This window comes from Anolis sagrei, chromosome 5, assembly GCF_037176765.1.
Source record: "Anolis sagrei isolate rAnoSag1 chromosome 5, rAnoSag1.mat, whole genome shotgun sequence".
Classification (NCBI taxonomy): Eukaryota; Metazoa; Chordata; class Lepidosauria; order Squamata; family Dactyloidae; genus Anolis; species Anolis sagrei.
In genome coordinates, this window is record NC_090025.1 from 19,458,718 (window position 1) to 19,477,096 (window position 18,379).

At 40.0% G+C, this 18,379-nt stretch overlaps 1 protein-coding gene across 5 annotated transcripts in view; it reads left to right on the top strand.

Annotated features, from left to right (window-relative positions):
- Positions 1-18,379, top strand: part of PTPN13 (protein tyrosine phosphatase non-receptor type 13) — a 154,353-nt gene that overhangs the window by 113,199 nt on the left and 22,775 nt on the right. For 2 of the 5 annotated variants that reach the window (XM_060779275.2, XM_060779278.2), the window contains 13 exons: positions 2,195-2,618; positions 4,775-4,872; positions 5,494-5,583; positions 6,483-6,590; positions 6,871-7,002; positions 8,348-8,811; positions 9,856-9,999; positions 14,574-14,667; positions 14,973-15,058; positions 15,554-15,716; positions 16,565-16,779; positions 16,920-17,018; positions 17,919-18,283. In XM_060779275.2, the coding sequence (XP_060635258.2) occupies positions 2,195-2,618; positions 4,775-4,872; positions 5,494-5,583; positions 6,483-6,590; positions 6,871-7,002; positions 8,348-8,811; positions 9,856-9,999; positions 14,574-14,667; positions 14,973-15,058; positions 15,554-15,716; positions 16,565-16,779; positions 16,920-17,018; positions 17,919-18,283 (2,482 nt within the window). The remainder of the gene's footprint in view (positions 1-2,194; positions 2,619-4,774; positions 4,873-5,493; positions 5,584-6,482; positions 6,591-6,870; positions 7,003-8,347; positions 8,812-9,855; positions 10,000-14,573; positions 14,668-14,972; positions 15,059-15,553; positions 15,717-16,564; positions 16,780-16,919; positions 17,019-17,918; positions 18,284-18,379) is intronic. The other 3 variants (XM_067468582.1, XM_067468583.1, XM_067468584.1) reach the window with 3 other exon arrangements.

The window sequence follows — 18,379 nt, forward strand, 5'->3', positions numbered from 1 at the left end:
CTTGTCTGGTTGAGGAAAGTGTTAAAGTTGTAATGAATCACCTTGAAAGCAGGGGAATTCAAGACATGAAACAATCAGGGCCAGGTAACACTTCCCAACAAAGGATTTCCCCAGGCAACAATCAGCCAGGCCTTGATGCATCCAGGCTTTGCAATGCTAATCAAGGTGATTAATTGCAACATTCATACTTGTCTCCAACAGACAAGAATTCTTTCTCCTACCCTGGATATATAAACCACCCCTTGTCTAGTTTCCAGTATACCTCACAACCTCTGAGGATGCCTACCGTAAATGTAGGCGAAACGTCAGGAGAAAATGCTTCTGGAACATCGCTATACAACCCGGAAAACTCACAGCAACCCAGTTAAAAACATGTTCAAATACAAACTGGATACAATCTTAGACCCCAAAGGCTTCAATACAAAGATGTTTTTCAACTAGATTCTGAAGCCAGCGTGTTGCCCATTAGGCCTTTCAGGGAGGATATTTCATATCTGGAGTGACAAAACAGAGAGGCCCTTTTGCTGCTCTCAGCATTCCTCAGCATTGGTTGTGCTGCCTTACATACTCTCAAACAGACATGCAATTGTTCTGGAATGTATAGGATGAGTATGACATAAGACTTGAAACAGTGACCAATGGTATATATTTGGCATCTCTTCCTAACACAGGGCTATGTGGCTGATTTAGCATTGCACCAGCCATAGGCCAGCAACTGCTGAATCAGTTGTTTCAGATTACAAAAAACAAATGATCAACAACCCATATGAAAATTGATCATGTTAACATTCAGGGTTACCAATGCAAAGAATAATAAAGTGCCATGGACATAAAATGAGCATGAATCTTGGCATCTAGCATTACTACATATAGCTAGAAAACATGTTTATGTCTGGCCTAGTAGAGTTTGGAAATTTTCCTGAGAACACAATTCCTAAAATCTTCTGGAATAATACATATGAGAGAAAAGTTCCAGGAAATATTTACTGTGAATCCAGAAACTCGAAGGAGAAAACAGCTGGTATCTTCTAAAAACTTAGCAAACAAGATCTTACAGCGTATGAGGAAGAAGGGGATTAGTTACAAATGGGGAGATAATAGTTTCTTTCATGTAAACTTTTGTAAGAAGAGTCCTATGTCTAGTGCTTGGTACCAAGTATAAAGAACATAGAGTCAGATTCTTGAAAGAGTGCAAAGAATGACTCACCAAGATCATCTAAGATTAAATATTACACAGAAAGGCTTCAGTGAACTGATAGTCAATAAAAGAGAGTGTGATAAAAAGTGTGAGTATTTAAAGAACTTCAGATCTTGCTTTCATGTCTGCCATCGATGTCTGGGACACATCTAAAGGTCCTTTTCGTCGTAAACCAATATGACATCCTGTGGATTTTATTTGATAACTGAATCCCAATTTGACAAGCAGAGGAGACAGGCTGCCTCCCTTTTTATGTATTTTGGAGGACCGTCACATTTGTTTTGGGGTGAGGGTATTGAATCTCATTGGCCTTCTTCAAGATTTTTGAAATATTATAATTTTAGGTGCTACAGAATATCTTCTTATGAGAAATTTGTGGAGAAAGGAAAGCACTGGGGTTTTGTTTTTTTTTTTTGGTTTTTTTTTGTGATACCCTCCCATGTCCTGAGAATATTGGTGCATTTTGGGAATACTGAAATGTAAACCTTCAATCTTCAGAGCCTTATGCACTGTTTCTTCCCTATGTTTGCCAAATTTGCCCCCTGTTGTAAATGAAATTGTCCTACCACTCTGCTTTATGGTCCAGGAATGGAAATACGGAGATATAGAGCGTTTCATTTAGTCCTTGGTTAATGCTTTAGTTAAAAATATGTTTCATTCCCTCTCTTAAGGAGCCCCCGGTGGCCCAGTGGGTTAAACCACTGAGCTGCTAAACTTGTTGACTGAAAGGTCACAGGTTCAAATTTGGGGAGCAGTGTGAGCTCCCACTGTCAGCCCCAGCTTCTGCCAACCTAGCAGTTCGAAAACATTCAAATGTGAATAGATCAATAGGTACTGTTCCGGCAGGAAGGTAATGGCACTCCATGTAGTCATGCCAGTTGAATGTATGAACCATTCTTGGAGTTTTATAGAGCTTCAGGCCAAAGCTGCTGTCTTTACATATCATTAATTGTTTTCTCTCATATATGTGCATAAACCAGTTCTGTCTCCTTGCAGAGAGAGCATCATTCAGAAGTCTGAACCTCCACACGGATTCTGTTAAGGGGTTTAACATGGGGCGTGCCATCAGCACAGGCAGTCTCGCCAGCAGCACATTGAACAGACTTGCGGCACGGCCACTGTCGGTGCAAGCTGAGATCCTCAAGAGACTCTCCTACTCTGAACTGTCCCTCCTTCAGCCTGGCCAAGGCTGTCCCAGAGACCAAAGTGAGAAGTCACCATGGGAGGAAAAACCCAAAATAATGAGCAAATCCTTTCATGACCTGACACAAACTCAGGTGTCAGTCAGCCCATTTCGGAAGAACATTGCCAGCCCCAGAGATTCCACTTCGCGAAGAGTGGAGGAACTGATGGGGAAGATCTTCCAACAGGTGCCAAAATCGGATACAGAATCAGTAACTGGGGGAGCAAAGCTTAACAAGTAAGAATCGTTCTTGTGGTCTGAGTATTACGATCCCTCTTGGATTAACCAGGTGAACGTCTATCCCTTGTATTATTATTATTAGTATTAGTGTTAGTATTAGTATTTGTACCCTGCTTTTTCTCTCCACAAGGAGACTCAAAGCATTTCAATACAATTCCAAATCTAAAAATATACAAACATTTAAACAGAATTAAATATAAATGGTATTTTAAAAATCACAGTTAAAATCCATAAAAACATAATCAAAACTAAAAACCACAGCAGCCCTTGACTTGATCTTAAATACTTTCCTCTTTAACAACCTGCCTGAATAAAAAGATTTTAGTTTGCCACCAGAAGGACAGCAGGGAAAGAGCCCTTCTGACTTCCCCATGAAGAAGGGAGTTCCAGAGTTGAGGGGCAGAAAGAAGGCTTGCTCTCTCATTCCCACTAACCGAGCTTGAGATGAGGGTGGGACTGAGAGAAGGGCCTCTCCTAAAGACCACAGGGCTCAAGTCAGGCTTATTCAATGAAATGTGATCAGCTAAATAGCCTAGACTTGAGCCGTCTAGGGCTATAACCAGCACTTTGAATTGTGCCCAGAAAGAAACTGGCAGCCAACGGAACTGCTACAACAAGAGAGGTGGTGTATCTGTTCCCTGCAGCCATCCCCACTTGGCAATGGGGCTGCAGCTCTTTGAATCAGCTGAAATTTCCAGGCACTCTTCAAAGGCAGCCCCATATAGCATATGTTACAGTAATCCAGATGGGATGTAACTAAAGAATGTAGGGCTATTCTGTGCAATGGACAGTACAGTAAGACCCATGTATACAGGTTGATGGATACATTCCTGGCTGGACCCAAAATTGTGGATACAACTAAACACATTTAAAATACCTGGTGGCAGCATACCATAACATTCCTTTGGAGGACTTAATAATAATATTATTATAATAAAACACTTTATTTATATCCTGCCACCATCTCCTCAAAGAGACTCATGGCAGCTTACAAGGCACTCCAGGGTGCACATATAATATACAACAAGTAAAAATGGTACAAAAGTATAAAACATGTCACACAAAATTATAACAACAACCCCTGTCAATGCTTAGAAATTAGAATTAGACTTAGAACTTCCTTAAAATGTATCTTCTCTAAAAATGTACTAGATCCACCTTGGTGATTCTGTGGTAACTTTCCCCTGGTCACAACGAGAGTTATAGGTTCTGCAACTTCAGGGATCTTACTGTAATGTTTAAAGCAGACAGACTAATGCTCTCTCAACTTCTTTTGAGCCACAACTCTCATGACTTTTGATTTCCCTGCCATGACAAAGTGATAGACTAGAACATCTGAAAAATGATAGGTTGCCTAATCCTGGTTTAAAGCCTTTCTTGCACAGAGTGTTAAACATGGTTAGTGCCTTCTTACTACTTACTAGTTTTTGGACCCACTGCATGGTATGCCATCATGAATAATGGGTATTCTCTATTAGCCATGATGGCTGGCATTCTACTCCTGTTCATGGCAAACTCAAGTTAGTTATACTTGTTTTGGAAAACTAATTGCCATAGCCATAGAAATTAAAAGGAACAATCACTACATTTTCCTATATTTACAGTAATTGATAGTACCTGTGGCCAATGTCTGCATTTATTAGACTAAAATCACTGGTATGGTTAAGTCATAAATCAGAAATGACTTGAAAGCACACACTACCATCAACAACAACATGGTTTGGCCAAAATCAAAACCCAATTTGATTCTACTCCTTTTTTTAACCAGAAAGAGAGGTTCTGAGTAATTCTGTCACTCTGAACTCTTCACACTTCTGGAGTCAACAGCCCTGCCGCCACTGGGCTACTGACTATAAGAAAATAGTGTAAGTCTGTAAAATTAAAGAAATCATTTTCATCCCATCATTTCTAAAATTTCTGTGAGCTGCTGGTTTCATTTATAGTTCCATGTGCTTTACTCCCACACATGTATACATCTTCACATGTCTCATATTTTTGCCAGTGTATTCTTTAATGCAAAGAAGTGTGCATCTTTACAGCAGGTGTTTTGCATGTCATGTTGATTTATATCATTTAATTCCATTTTCCTTTGGTCCCCTTGTGCTTCCTCTTTACCTCTCTTCTCCTTTGCTGCTCCTTCCACCACCTTTTAGTTCATACTGCCATGCAGGTTTAAGTGCCAGCCTAGAAAGGAGGAAAAACGAATCAGACTCTTCATCTGCTGAAGATACTGGCCAAGTCTATGTTGTAGGTCAGCATTGTTTGATTCAGCACTTTTCTGCTATTTAATATAGAAGTATTTAAAACAATGTTGGATGAGATGCAAAACCAGAGGTGTCCAGAATTATACTTCTGGATTTGAAAATTTGGTGTTTTAAATTTTAAAACAATCTTGGTGATTTCAAAAGAAATCAATTCCCTTTCCCTATTTTTGGCCACAAAAGAGGCAATTTGGGGAGCCAAGAGGGTGAAAAAAACAGTCTTGTGAATCCCTTACTTTCCACTTAAATTTGTTGACAGCCTTCGAGTGAATAAGCATGCACACATTGCTTCATTCAGTGTTTTGTGCTGGGTGTGAGTTCATAATTTTCTCCATGATCACCACATCTCACATCCTAATATTTTAACACAGGAAAAAGAGCTGTCTGTAACTGTGCTGCTTCTCCCAAAATGATGTACTAATGTAGGCCATCATTAATGCACCTGGAATTGCAAAAAGAGTCAGTTTTAATTATATACCTGTATTGAGTTTAAGCGAAACCTTGATTTAAAAGGGTTGAATCATGTTATATCATGCTCCCAAAAGTAATATTCACCAATGTATGTCAGTGCTGGTTTTAATTGTGTGTATGTGGGTTTCTTTGGTCCACAGATACTCCACATATAAGACAGAATGCAATATTTAAGCCGGAAAGAGAAATCAACTTGGTAAACTTGAAAAAAGATGAAAAATATGGTTTAGGTATGTTGATGTTTCTTTGAATGTTCAGGGCTTGAAAAGTTAGTGTGTGTGTGTGTGGGGGGGGGGGGGGTATTTGTTGTCCCCATAAGGAACTTTTATGTGTGTGTTCCTAGATGGGCCAAATTAGATGAACCAGTATGCTGATTCTATTTAGGACAGCTCCTGTGTTCCAATCCTTTCCCTTCTTTCCTTCAAAGTCATCCTCTGTCCTTTCTCATTCATTAGAATGTAGGGTCAGTGTTTCTTTCCCAAATTGGATCTCTTTCCAGCTGGCCAGGGCACTAATGGTTGATGCAAGTTGTGGATAGATCCAAACTGGATAATGCTTCAGTGGCTTGATAGTCTTGTAGGTGTTAGAATGGGAATTGTGAAGAAGACTTGTGAATAGATTCAAACTGAATAATTCTTCAGTAGCTTGATAGTCTTTTAGATGATAGAATGGGAATTGTGTAGAAGACTTGTGGGTCTTGAGTGGCCACAATTCTTCCAGGATTCATAAACAAGGAAACCCCCTAATGGTCCCCAGCATTGGATATGTAGACTTGTACTGTTATGAAAGTGCCCATGTCGGGTTCATTATTATGGCTGACAGCTGCTCAAAAATACCCTGTGGAGATGTCTGAAAGTAAAGCTACATTTTGCTTGAAAAGCCAAGATTAGCCTTACCAATGGAGATGTACCGAGGCCATTATCAAGATGGAAATAGCAGGGGTGCAACAGTATTTTGACTTCAAGCACACGTTTGGAGCTAATATTTCAGGTATCATTCAGGCACCTGTTTTGTTTTTTTTACTTTTGTGCTTTGCAAAGGAAAGCTCCTGGTTAGCCTTGAGCAACATGTCATACTCACACTTCTGTTAAGCACTTGTCAATGTTCCTGAAGAGCTGCTTTTTTACAGGGTTTCAAATCACTGGTGGGGAGAAGACTGGAAAACTGGATCTTGGCATTTTTATTCATTCCATAACACCTGGAGGACCAGCTGATTTGGAGGGATCACTAAAACCAGGTAAATGTTGGGATGACAATGTACAATGAGAGAAATAGAACATGTGCACTTAATTATGTATCAACATTAATTATTTAGTTCTTTTCTAAAAAATTGTCATTGAAGAAGGACATTGTAAAACATTGTAATTGAAGAAGGACACCAAATCTTTAATGTTGCCTTTGGTAATCATGTGATTAGAACTTGCAGATAATCAACTCTTGGCAGATTGAGGCCTAACTGTGTTGCCTTGAAATCTACATACTGTATTGCTTACCTCTGAATCATTCTCTTTGTGTAGGAGATCGCTTGATATCAGTGAACAATGTAAGCTTGGAAGGGGTGAGCCATCACACAGCATTAGAAATTATGGAACATGCTCCAGAAGATGTGACTCTTGTCATTTCACAACCTAAGGAAGGTCCTACCAAAGGTATTTCCCCTGTGAACCATCATAATTGCTTTAACTGTTTTTAATTTGTTTTAGGTTGTGTATTGTTATGTTGTGTTTTGAGGCCTTGGCCTATGTAAGCCGCATCAAGTCCTTCGGGAGATGCTAGCGGGGTACAAATAAAGTTAATAATAATTGCTTTTTAAAAGTAATCAGGGGCCAGCAATTGGAGGTTTTCCCATTGTAGTTGGATTGCCTTCTCATCATCTTTCTCAATTTTCCATGGAAGCTGTGGCCAGCTATGGTAATTGCGATCACAAGTGGCTCATCCTTCTTAGTTAAACAGTTGATAGTAGTTTGGATCCAGATATAGTTTCTGTTTGTGGATTGAAGAATTGCCTACAATCGGGTGGGGGCACCTGGTTTCAGTGTTTTTCCATTCATAGGAGATAAATCCACCTCATCCTTACCCATTCAGTTGAGTTCCCCAACTCAATGAATGGCATTTTGGAATGGCTTCTGTAGGAAGGGCAGAACTTGGAAGTCTCCAAACCAAAATTTAACATCAGTATTCAGTTATGACCAGATTTTGGCATAATGAAATTTATAGGAAGCTGTTCTTAAAGAGCCCAGGAAGTAGTAAATTGTAGGATGCCAAAATGGAAAGAGTGAAGGGACGGCACAAGGGTATAACACACAGGTGCAAAGTTTATTTATTTATTTATTTATTTATTTACTTCGCTTATATACCGCAATTCTCAGCCTAATGGCGACTCATTGCGGTGTACAACATAGAAAACAGGTGCAAAATACAACATAGAGTAAAATAATCCACAGCACATCATTATCAAAACATCTCATCAAAAACAACAACATTACTACAAGCCATTCCAAGTCGTCTCATCATCAAATTCACAATCCGATACCATTTCCGTTGTTCCATTCCTATGGGTGAGTTACCAGTCATTGCACTTCTATTCAAATGCCTTCTTAAACAACCAGGTCTTTAGCTTCCTGTGGAATATCAACAGGGAGGGGGCTAGCCTGATGTCTACGGGAAGGGTGTTCCACAGTCGAGGAGCCACCACCGAGAAGGCCCTATCTCTCGTCCCCGCCAGCCGTGCCTGTGACGCAGGCGGGATCGAGAGCAGGGCCTCCCCGGAAGATCTCAAAGTCCTTGTGGGTTCATAGGCCGAGAGGCGGTAAGTTAGGTATCTTGGGCCGGAACCGTTTAGGGCTTTATAGGCCAATGCCAGCACCTTGAATTGAGCCCAGTAGCAGATCGGCAGCCAGTTTGTGCATATCCTAGCATCACTAAGGAACTAAATCACTGTATTAAGAGAGAGTTCAGTAATGTGCATTATTGCTTACTTTTCTTTATTCTTAGTGTCACCCAGTCTCCTAAATGGCATGAAGGGTTATTTAAAGAGGCCTTCGCTCATACCAGACAATGAGGCAGAGTCATCTTCAGAGGAGCACAACCGGCTACTTGGCCACCAGAAGCCTACATCTGGGAACTTATCTGGTCTCTGCTCAAGCAAATGGGATGGCAGTCTGAGCTCCCAAGACTCCAGGACTGAAAGTGCTAGCCTGTCCCAGAGCCAAACAAATGGTGGATTACTTGGCAACCATATCAATGTCCGAGCCCAGCAGGAGTTTCAACATTGCAACAATTCTCAGCTTTCCCTTCTCAAATGCAAGGAGAGAAATGGCTCTTCTTTGGAGGTGAATCTAATAAAGGCCAAAAAGTCTGGGATACAGGAAACCCCTGAGTATTCTGACCGTGGGGATTCGGACATGGATGAAGCCACTTACTCCGGCGGTCAGGAGCAAGCAGCAGCCAGCAAAAAGGCATAGTCCATTTCTGTAATATGTTTCCTTCCCACCCCAAAAGAGATGTCATTTATTAAATATGGCATATTGGTTTGAATGGGGTGAGAGATGATAGATAGGAATTTTGTGTCATAATACCACTTCTATGGTTACTTGCATGTGCACCATGAACTAATATTTTCTCTTTCTGATGCCCTCCAGATGTGTTGGAGAGTTGCATTAATTGGCAAGACTTGATAGAAGTAACAATGGCTGTCTTCCAACACATCTGGAGATTAGTGGGTTTGCCATTCAACGTTATTTAGAAGATATTAGGAAAAAGCTGGATTACATTATTTCACTGCAGTAAATCAGACAGTACTTTGATAAACCTTAGAATGCCCTTTAAAATAGATTAATGTTTCTGAAATGTAAATATGTATGCACATATAATATATTTTTTCTGGTTTAATCCTCTGGCTCCCTTCTTAAATATACACTACTGTTAGTTGACCACATTCGCTGGGATTGAAGGTAAAGGACCCTCATGAAAGTGGAAACGTGTGAATAAAAAATCGCTTTTTTAACCTGAGAGATTTGGAGGTTTTCCAACATAATTCTATGGTCAACTTCCACTAGAAGTTGAATTGCATTGGCTGACCTAGAGGTTTTTAGAGATATGTTCTCTCTAAGCAGTGGTTCTCAGCCTGTGGATCTCCAGGTGTTTTGGCCTACAACTACCAGAAATCCCAGCCAGTTTACTAGCTGTTAGGATTTCTGGGAGTTGAAGGCCAAAACATCTGGGGACCCCACAGGTTGAGAACCACTGCTCTAGAAAGCTCTAGGTCCTCCAACATGACTGGAGGAAGGTGACTATAGAACCATACTGAAGGACCTAAAGATTTCTAGAGAGAACAGTTTTAATCAAATCTGTGAATAACCAAATCCACAAAAGTCGAAACCGCAAATGTGGAGGGACAAATGTACTGTCCTTATAAGAAATTGCTACCTTTAACAGCCTGTCCTTCTTTTTATCTTGGCCCCACCCCAATTTATTTCTTTGTGTTTTTTTATTTTATAAAGGAGCCTTCCTTCCTGAATTTGGCCAACTCAATGCATTCTAAAAAGTTTTCTACACCTCCTCTTAAACCCGGAGATATCTTTGAAGTCGAACTGGTCAAAAATGATAACGGCTTGGGAATAAGTGTCACGGTACTGTTTGACAAGGTTTTTAGATGTTTTCTCATTTTCTCCACTCCAAGCGACCTGTTAAAAATGTCTAGTTTACAGGGAAGCAGTGGACCTTAAAGAGGAACTGTCAAGTAGTTGCAGGCTGCTAATCTTTAACTTCTTTCAACAGCCCTCAAGGCTGCAAACACCCTTGAAGTTACATACTTGTAAATGTGTGTTGTGTAGGGCTGTCCCACACATCAAGAACGTTCTACATACCATAGACCATTATACATAAATTGGAATGCTTATGGTAACAGAAATTATGTTTCCTGACACTGTGTGAGAAGGTATCCAGGACCTTTTTTTTCTAGGAAGTGCAACAGTTGCCAGGCCCAACTCTTACAAATACATATACTCCATGCCCAGCTTCCTTATGCCAATGTCCAACTGGCTGCTTGTTTTGAACTAATACAAGCCACAATTCAGGGTAACTCAAAGAATTAATTTGATACTGAAAGCTGGCACATTACTGCTGTAAGGTAAGCCGTACATCACACATGTCAAACTCACAGGCTGAATGTCAACCCAACACTTGGGGCTCTGAAGTTGAGAAAAGGTTAAAGGATGTTTTAAAGGCAGACATCATACTCACAAGCCTTGTATATAAATGCAAACCTCACTCTTCCAACTGAACAGAATAAACTGCAGCATTTCCAGATGTTATTATATCACAACTCCCATCAGATCATTTTATGTGGCCCTTCATATGCTGGACTACAACTCCTGTATTTCTCATCATTAGACCTCATGGCTAGATCTGATGAGAGTTGTGATATAGTAACATCTGGAAAGGCTGCAGTTTATTCTGTTTAGTGGAAGAGTGGCGTTTGAATTTATATACAAGGCTTGTGAGTATAATGTCTGCCTTTAAAACATCCTTTAACCTTTCTTCAACCTCAGAGCCACAAGTGCTGTTGGGTTGACATTTCCATTATCCCCAATCCTCATGACAAATAATCAGATATGATGGTAGTTGTTCAATAACACCCGAGGACCCAATTTGGGTAAAAACTAGAACACGGATCACTATGTAAAAAAGATGTGATTGGCCCTCTGTGTCCACAAATTCTCCATCCATGGATTGACCATCCCTTTGAAGCCAACCATAAGGCTGATGTGACCCTCAATGAAAATAAGGTAGACACCCCTTCTGTACCACAGTCTATAGCAGATTAAAGCATTCTAGTCCTTTAATTTAGGAACTGAAGTGTGCAGATGTGATCCATCTCCCATTCTCCTAAGAGAACAGTATAAACTGTTTTCTAAAAGAAGCATTTACTACCAGGTCTGTTACACATTAACTCTTTCATGCCAGTGAACAGCTGTTAATGTTTGATCATGATGCCTTATGCCAGTGGATCTATTGCTCTATCTTTTGCCTCCCTCACCTTCAGATACCTTCAGATAATGCTAGGCTGATCGAAGCTTCCAATAGGACAGTGTGAGGAGTATACTAGGGGAAAAATCTAAAGTACGTGAAGTGTTTTCCCCCAGAAAATACAAAATACAAAATATTTTTTCCTTCCCATAAAAAGAAGGGGAAAAAAACATTTCTATAGAATGGTAAATAAAGTGAAAATATATAGCAAAACAAAAACAAACCACTAATTTGCTTACAAAAGACATTAGGAGATAGAACTAGAGGTGAAGACACAGAACAAATATAATGAATAAGGCACAATTAAAGAAACCAAAGCTAGTATCCATTGAAATTGTAGGATCAGCTAGGAGAAGTCATAAGGAAGACTTATGATCCATATCAAATTCTCTGAAAGTACTGTATCAGTGAATTCCCTGTTAAGGTCAACAATAGTTTTGTTGTTGGTTTATGCTAAAATAGTCAATATACTTTTGTGATACATCCACTGAGCTCCCTCTGCTGCTTACAAAGCAGAATGCTACCAAATATTTTTGCTCATACATACCGTAATTTAATTTAATGACTATGTTTCAACCATAGACTGCTGCTATTGCTCTGAATGCCAAGAAGATAGAAGATGCAGCAATGTTTTCTCTATTTCCATTCCTCTCCCATCTCTTGACTCATCCCAATCTTTTTAGTTTCAACTCTTGTAGGAAGTGGGAATTGAAGTAGTGTAAAGATAGTTGGAAGAGGAATGGAGTAGAAGAATTGACACATGTATCTACTCTTTGCTTTCTGAAACTTACATGTAGCATTTATGAGTTGAAAGCCTGGCAACCCTAAGCCCAATTATTTTCATGTACTTCCAGTTTTGGAAAAATCTAACAAGCTGTATAAGACAGAATCATAGAATCAGGGAGTTGGAAGATACCTCGTGGGCCATCCAGTCCAACCCCCTGCCAAGAAGCAGGACAATTGCATTCAAAGCACCCCCAACAGCTGACCATCCAGCTTCTGTTTAAAAGCCTCCATAGAAGGAGCTTTCACTACACTTTGGGGCAGAGAGTTCCACTGCTGAACAGCTTTCATGGTCAGAAAGTTCTTTCTGATGTTCAGGTGGAATCTCCTTTCCTGTAGTTTGAAGCCATTGCTCCACGTCGTAGTCTCCAGGGCAGCAGAAAACAAGCTTGCACCCTCCTCCCTGTGACTTCCCCTCACATATGTATACATAGCTATCATGTTTCCTTTCAGTCTTCTCTTCTACAAACTAAACATGCCCAGATCTTTTATGTCATGTAACAACTTGACAGTGCCTCTTTAAAGACAAACTTCAGGAATGGGAATGTGATGCCTTTTTTTGCTTTGTTGCTGTTTTTCCCTTTTATTGCTTGTTTACATCAATCTTTGGTTCATAACACAAAGATTAAACTGAGGGATTGCATCTCTGAATGTTGGAAAGTCATTCAAGAAAGGGAGACTCTGGATCTTCCTTGAGGGATTTGTTCAGGTTATCAAAAGTTTCATCCTTTTAAAACTGAAATGGTTTGCAGTGAAAAGTAGGTCATAGAAAACAAATGCTCTACTTCCCTACAGCACGCTTTGTAGCTACGCTTCATTTTACATATGCCGATTGGTATTTCCATCCTGAATCTTAAAGGGCATTCTGCTAACACAATGCCAAAAGCTCTTCTTCAGTCATGCACAACAAACTTCTCTAGTTGAGATGGGCTGCAGTCTAGCTCTCACAATCCTCTGTCATCCTGACTAAGATTTATAGGAACTTTATTTATAGTTTATTAAATTTATAGTCCAACACATCTACAGGGAACTAGATTGAGGGAAGGCTGCTATACCTAGCTGCCTGGAAGTGACCTTACTGGATACATCAGGTCTTTTTCTTCCACCCAGTGTTAGATTAGATTGTGAGTCTAAAGCAAAAACAAACAAACATAGGAAGGGAACTCTTAAGATAAATATTAGGTTTCTGTTCAGGAAATTTCCAGGTCTACTCCTGATTCTTCTTGGCTTTGAGCAAAAATACTGTCCAAGGACCACGGTTTGTTTTAACCTGCCTAGATGTCCCTGACGGTATTTTTTTACAATATTTTGCAAGAAAAAAGAACAACAAAGCCATTAGGTATGTCATTGTAGGAAAAGCCACATCTGCTGAAATTTTGTTTTGAATGCCATATTTGAAGGCAGTAAATTGAAAACTTATTTGTATTGGGGGAAACAGAGTATGAGAATTTTAAGAGTATTAAGTACCCCTGTATCCCCTGATATCTTTAAGTCCCTTGGATAAAGATTTCCCTTTCCTTATGCGGGAGATAAGAGAAGGAACTTCAAAACAGCTCATATATTTGAATCTTCAGGAACTCAGTTATCCCTATGCACTGAATTGAGATAACAGTCAGGGGTTCATCCTGAACCATTGGGATTTGAAAATTGTATGGAATTGTGACCCTTCTAACACCAGATTAAGCCTGCATACAAAAGGGTTGCCTCCCATATTTAACAGTCCAAGGACCCTGCCAGAAAAAAGTGGTGGCACACTTAATTAGATTTTCAGAAATGAAGAGAAGAATGCACCCAGACTGATTTAAAAGATCCCACTTTTAGTTTGTGTTCTTTCTGGTTTGATTTTGGAAATCCATATGGGTTTTATTTATCTCAGAATATTTCTTGTCCACTCCTTATACAATCAGTGAGTTTGTATACTAAGTACCCACTTGATTATTTTTTAACTTATTATAAAATTGGAAAGAACAAGAACAAAATCTGGAACTTTTCAATCAGTCTGGACGCACCGAAAGCCACCTCTTAAAGATTCTGATTTATCCACTTGGCTTTCCATTATTCAAGAGGAAGAAATGCATGCCAGCATCCCTCTTTGTTTTTAACTTGTTTCTGAATGGCTTCAGATGCATGATGGTTTGAAACAGGCAGAGGCTTATGCTTTTGTTACATTTTTATTGTTTTTTTCCCCTCAAACCTGCAACTTTGGAAGTTTATGTTTGCATCCGTACTCTTGCCTTGGTTACACAGGGCTTGAAATGAATTGTTCTGCAATGCCACAAGTTTCATTTTTGTCTGTTGCTTGAACTTGCTGATAGCTTGCATGAGTGTTAAGGGATTGCCTTTTTATTTTGGCACTCTAGAGATCCCACAGTGTTTAAATGCTTGTGTTTGATATATTAATCTATAGGGTGGCGTGAACACCAATGTGAGACATGGAGGTCTTTATGTCAAAGCTATTATTCCAAAAGGAGCTGCTGAAGCTGACGGCAGGATTCAAAAAGGTATGTATAATGCTTAAGCATTACAGAATTTTGTAGAATCTTGTAGATTCTAGAATATCCAAAATGCTGAAAAGATTAACACTTAAATGCTTAGCTTTTGAGAACCCTTAGGACCAAGATATTTTGCTGACTAAGGCCAATGACAAAAGGGCATCCCCATTCCACTTCAGAAGCCAAATGGACTGAAGGCTTACTTTTAATGTTGGCAGTTGATTGCCCAACTGCAGACACTTTAGGTGTATTATACCAATCCTCTGTATGCATCTTTCCTTTTCTTCTTCTAACAATTCATTGTTGATTCCTAGGTGACCGCGTACTCTCTGTCAATGGAATTACTTTGGAAGGCGCCACTCATAAAGAAGCTGTGGAAATCCTGAGGAATACTGGCCAGGTAGGAGATAATAGCTGGTCTTCCTTTCTTTGAGGAAATATTTCATATTATTTACTTAAGCCCTAAGAAGTCTCTTGAAGAAGAGGGACCATTTATTGTCAGCATTCCCGATGGGGCTTCAACTGTATGCTTGCTCCATTAATGGCTGCTTTCCCGAATAGGCAAAAGTAGTTGCTGCTGGTAAGCCCATGCATGGCTTTTAGAAAGCTAGATGGTGATGTTGCTGTTGTCATCTCACATGTGAATACCCATGCAGTAACTTCTGTCTAGAACCAATCTGTTGGACCTCCTAGGGAATTTGGATTCCCCTTTCTGCCTGTTTTGGCTGCTCTGGATGGAATAGGGACTTCCTAGACAGAATGGGGCTCAAACACATGAACGTCCTTCTAGGGTGGTTCCATATGACTGTTCAGTCCTATTTATTGACCATTTCTTTGTCTTCATGGCTTACAGCCTTATGATTTCATGCTAATGAATTCACTGTCATTTCTGCAGGAAGTTCATTTGGTGTTAGAAAAGGGGCAGCACGCAGCAGCCAGAGTCCATTCTCCAGTTACACCTCAGTGCACACCTCCGAACCCAACCAGCCATGGAGGAACCCCAGAGAGACCTGTCAAGAAGACATTAAGTGCCAGAGAGTACAGCTTTGTCACTGATGGTAAGAACCTGTCAGAATGCAAAATGTGCTTGATTAGAAGAAATACAGTACAATTGTTTATGTGCACTGATCCAACTACCCACAAGATAGATAGATAGATGGCCCAAAAGCATACCTTGATTTTTATATATATTCTCTGTAAGGGACACCAATTTACTACTTCACTTTTTATAATGGGATTTGAGCATCCCTGGACTGTCGTATCCAAGGAAATCCTGGAAACAAACCCCAGATGCTACTAATACTTTAGTTTGAGGCTCAACATGACATTTGTTAAAGCCTTTCCGTAGAGTCACGTGCACTTCTCTGTATTTGTTCATAATTATGTTTTGGTTGCTTACCAGTTTCTTCTTTTAAATGTGCATTACTTCTTGTTACTCCCTTTTCACTTTTTGATCTCCATTTTGTTTTGAAAAAGCGTCCTTTCTAGTTGTCACTCCAAATGAAGTTTATCAGTTTGATTTTTCTCATGTGACCGTTTCATACATGTGAACTTATTAGCAATGCTTTCCACTCCCCATCTAGGTGAAAGCTTATCTCTAAGCTCTTGCAGCTCCTTGTCTTTTCCCCCAAAATTTCTGTAGAAGATGTAGAAATTAATACATTGTAGAAATTAAATTATGAGTAATGTGTTTGTGCATATGTATATTGGGGATCCTTCAAATAGATTGGCTGGCTCCCTGATGTGGAAACCTCTGGCTCCTATCATGAACGGCTTTAAACATTGTTGTTGTTGTTGTTATTTGTTACCCACTCCTCCTCATGGCTCGAGGTGGTTTACAACCCATTTAGAGCACATCACCTGTATATGGTTCATGTTGATGTAAATTTGAATGCTTCTTTTGCAGAAAACACGTTCGAGGTGAAGCTCGTGAAGAACAGCTCAGGACTGGGTTTCAGTTTCTGCCGTGAAGACAGTGTTTCTCCTGAGCAGCCAGGTTCCAGCATAGTCAGAGTCAAAAAGCTCTTCCCAGGGCAACCTGCAGCAGAAAGTGGACAGATCGAGGTTGGAGATGTCATCTTGAAAGTCAATGGTTCTTCCTTAAAAGGACTATCCCAGCAGGTAAGCATCTCTCTGTGTATTTAGGTTGCAGTAGCTGAAGATCCCACACTGGGCAGAGAGTTGGAATTGATGGCCCATAGAAGCCCTTCTAGCTTTATGGCTCCGTGAAGTCATTGTTTTCAATCTCTTGACTTTTACAGGAAGTCATCTCTGCTCTCAGGGGAACATCTCCAGAAGTCACTCTTCTCCTCTGCAGACCACTCCCTGGAATATTACCAGAAATTGACCCTTCTTTATTGGTAAGAATTATAGCAAGGTTTGTAGGAAACCTTCTTCCTAATACTATGTTTTTTAAAAAAGATTGTCAGGTTTTTAAAACCTTGTTGGAGCAAAATATATACTTGATACAATCCTATTTCTCATTCCAAAATTATAAAAATGCATATGTTTGTGGTTGCATTATGTGTGACAACATCTGCAAAGTCAAAAATATCCCTTTAGTAAATACAGATTGAGCATCCTTTATATTGAAATCAAAAATATTCCAAAATCCAAAACTGTCTACATAGGTGACTGAAATAGTGACACTTCTGCTTTCTGTTGAATCAGTATACATAAACTTTGTCTCATGCACACAATTCCTTAAAATGTTGTATAAAATTACCTTCAGGCTACATGTATGAGGTATACATATATATAAAACAAATGAATTTCATGCTTGGACTTGCGTTCTCATCTCCAAGTTACCTCATTATGTATGTATATACATATAAGGTATTCCGGAGTCCCCGGTGGCACAGTGAGTTAAACCCTGTGTCGGCAGGAGTGAAGACCGACAGGTCGCAGGTTTAAATCCGGGGAGAGGCGGACGAGCTCCCTCTATCAACTCCAGCTCCTCATGCGGGGACATGAGAGAAGCCTCCCACAAGGATTATAAAAACATCAAAACATCCGGGCGTCCCCTGGGCAACGTCCTTGCAGACGGCCAATTCTCTCACACCAGAAGTGACTTGCAGTTTCTCAAGTTGCTCCTGACATGACAAAAAAAATCCAAAATAAATTTTAAAAACCAAAATACTTCTAATCTTGTGCCTTTTTGAATAAAGGATACTCAGTCTGTAATATAGAACTAGAATGATGAAAATAAAGTTTCATTGATCTGTTGGGAGAAATATTATTTTGATTTCTTTCATTTCCAGACCCCCATCCATTCCCCATCTCAGATTTTCCCTGACATCTGCAAAGGAAATGCTCAGTCATCTCATGGAGATCACGATGAGAGCTCTGATGATAATGAAGCCACAGATAAAAACAAAAAGCAGAACAAGTCCCTCTCCCGGAGAGACAGCTACAGTGACAGCAGCGGGAGTGGAGGGGAAGAGCTTCTGGCAAACACAACCGACATAGCAAGCGAGAAATGGAGCTCCGCTTTGTACCAAACTCCAATCAAACCAGCCGCTCAAGCACATAGCCCTTACGAAATATCTTGCAACCAGGATGAAGCCCTTCGCACATTATATCATTCTTCTCATGAGCCACCTGGGAAACCAGAAATGGAGAACAGGCATGTTTTCTTGGCACATTTTACTACGTTTTCTAATTTATATGATCTTTGCTGGGTTTCCCTAAGACCTTTAACATGGGTTGCAGCACAGCTGGT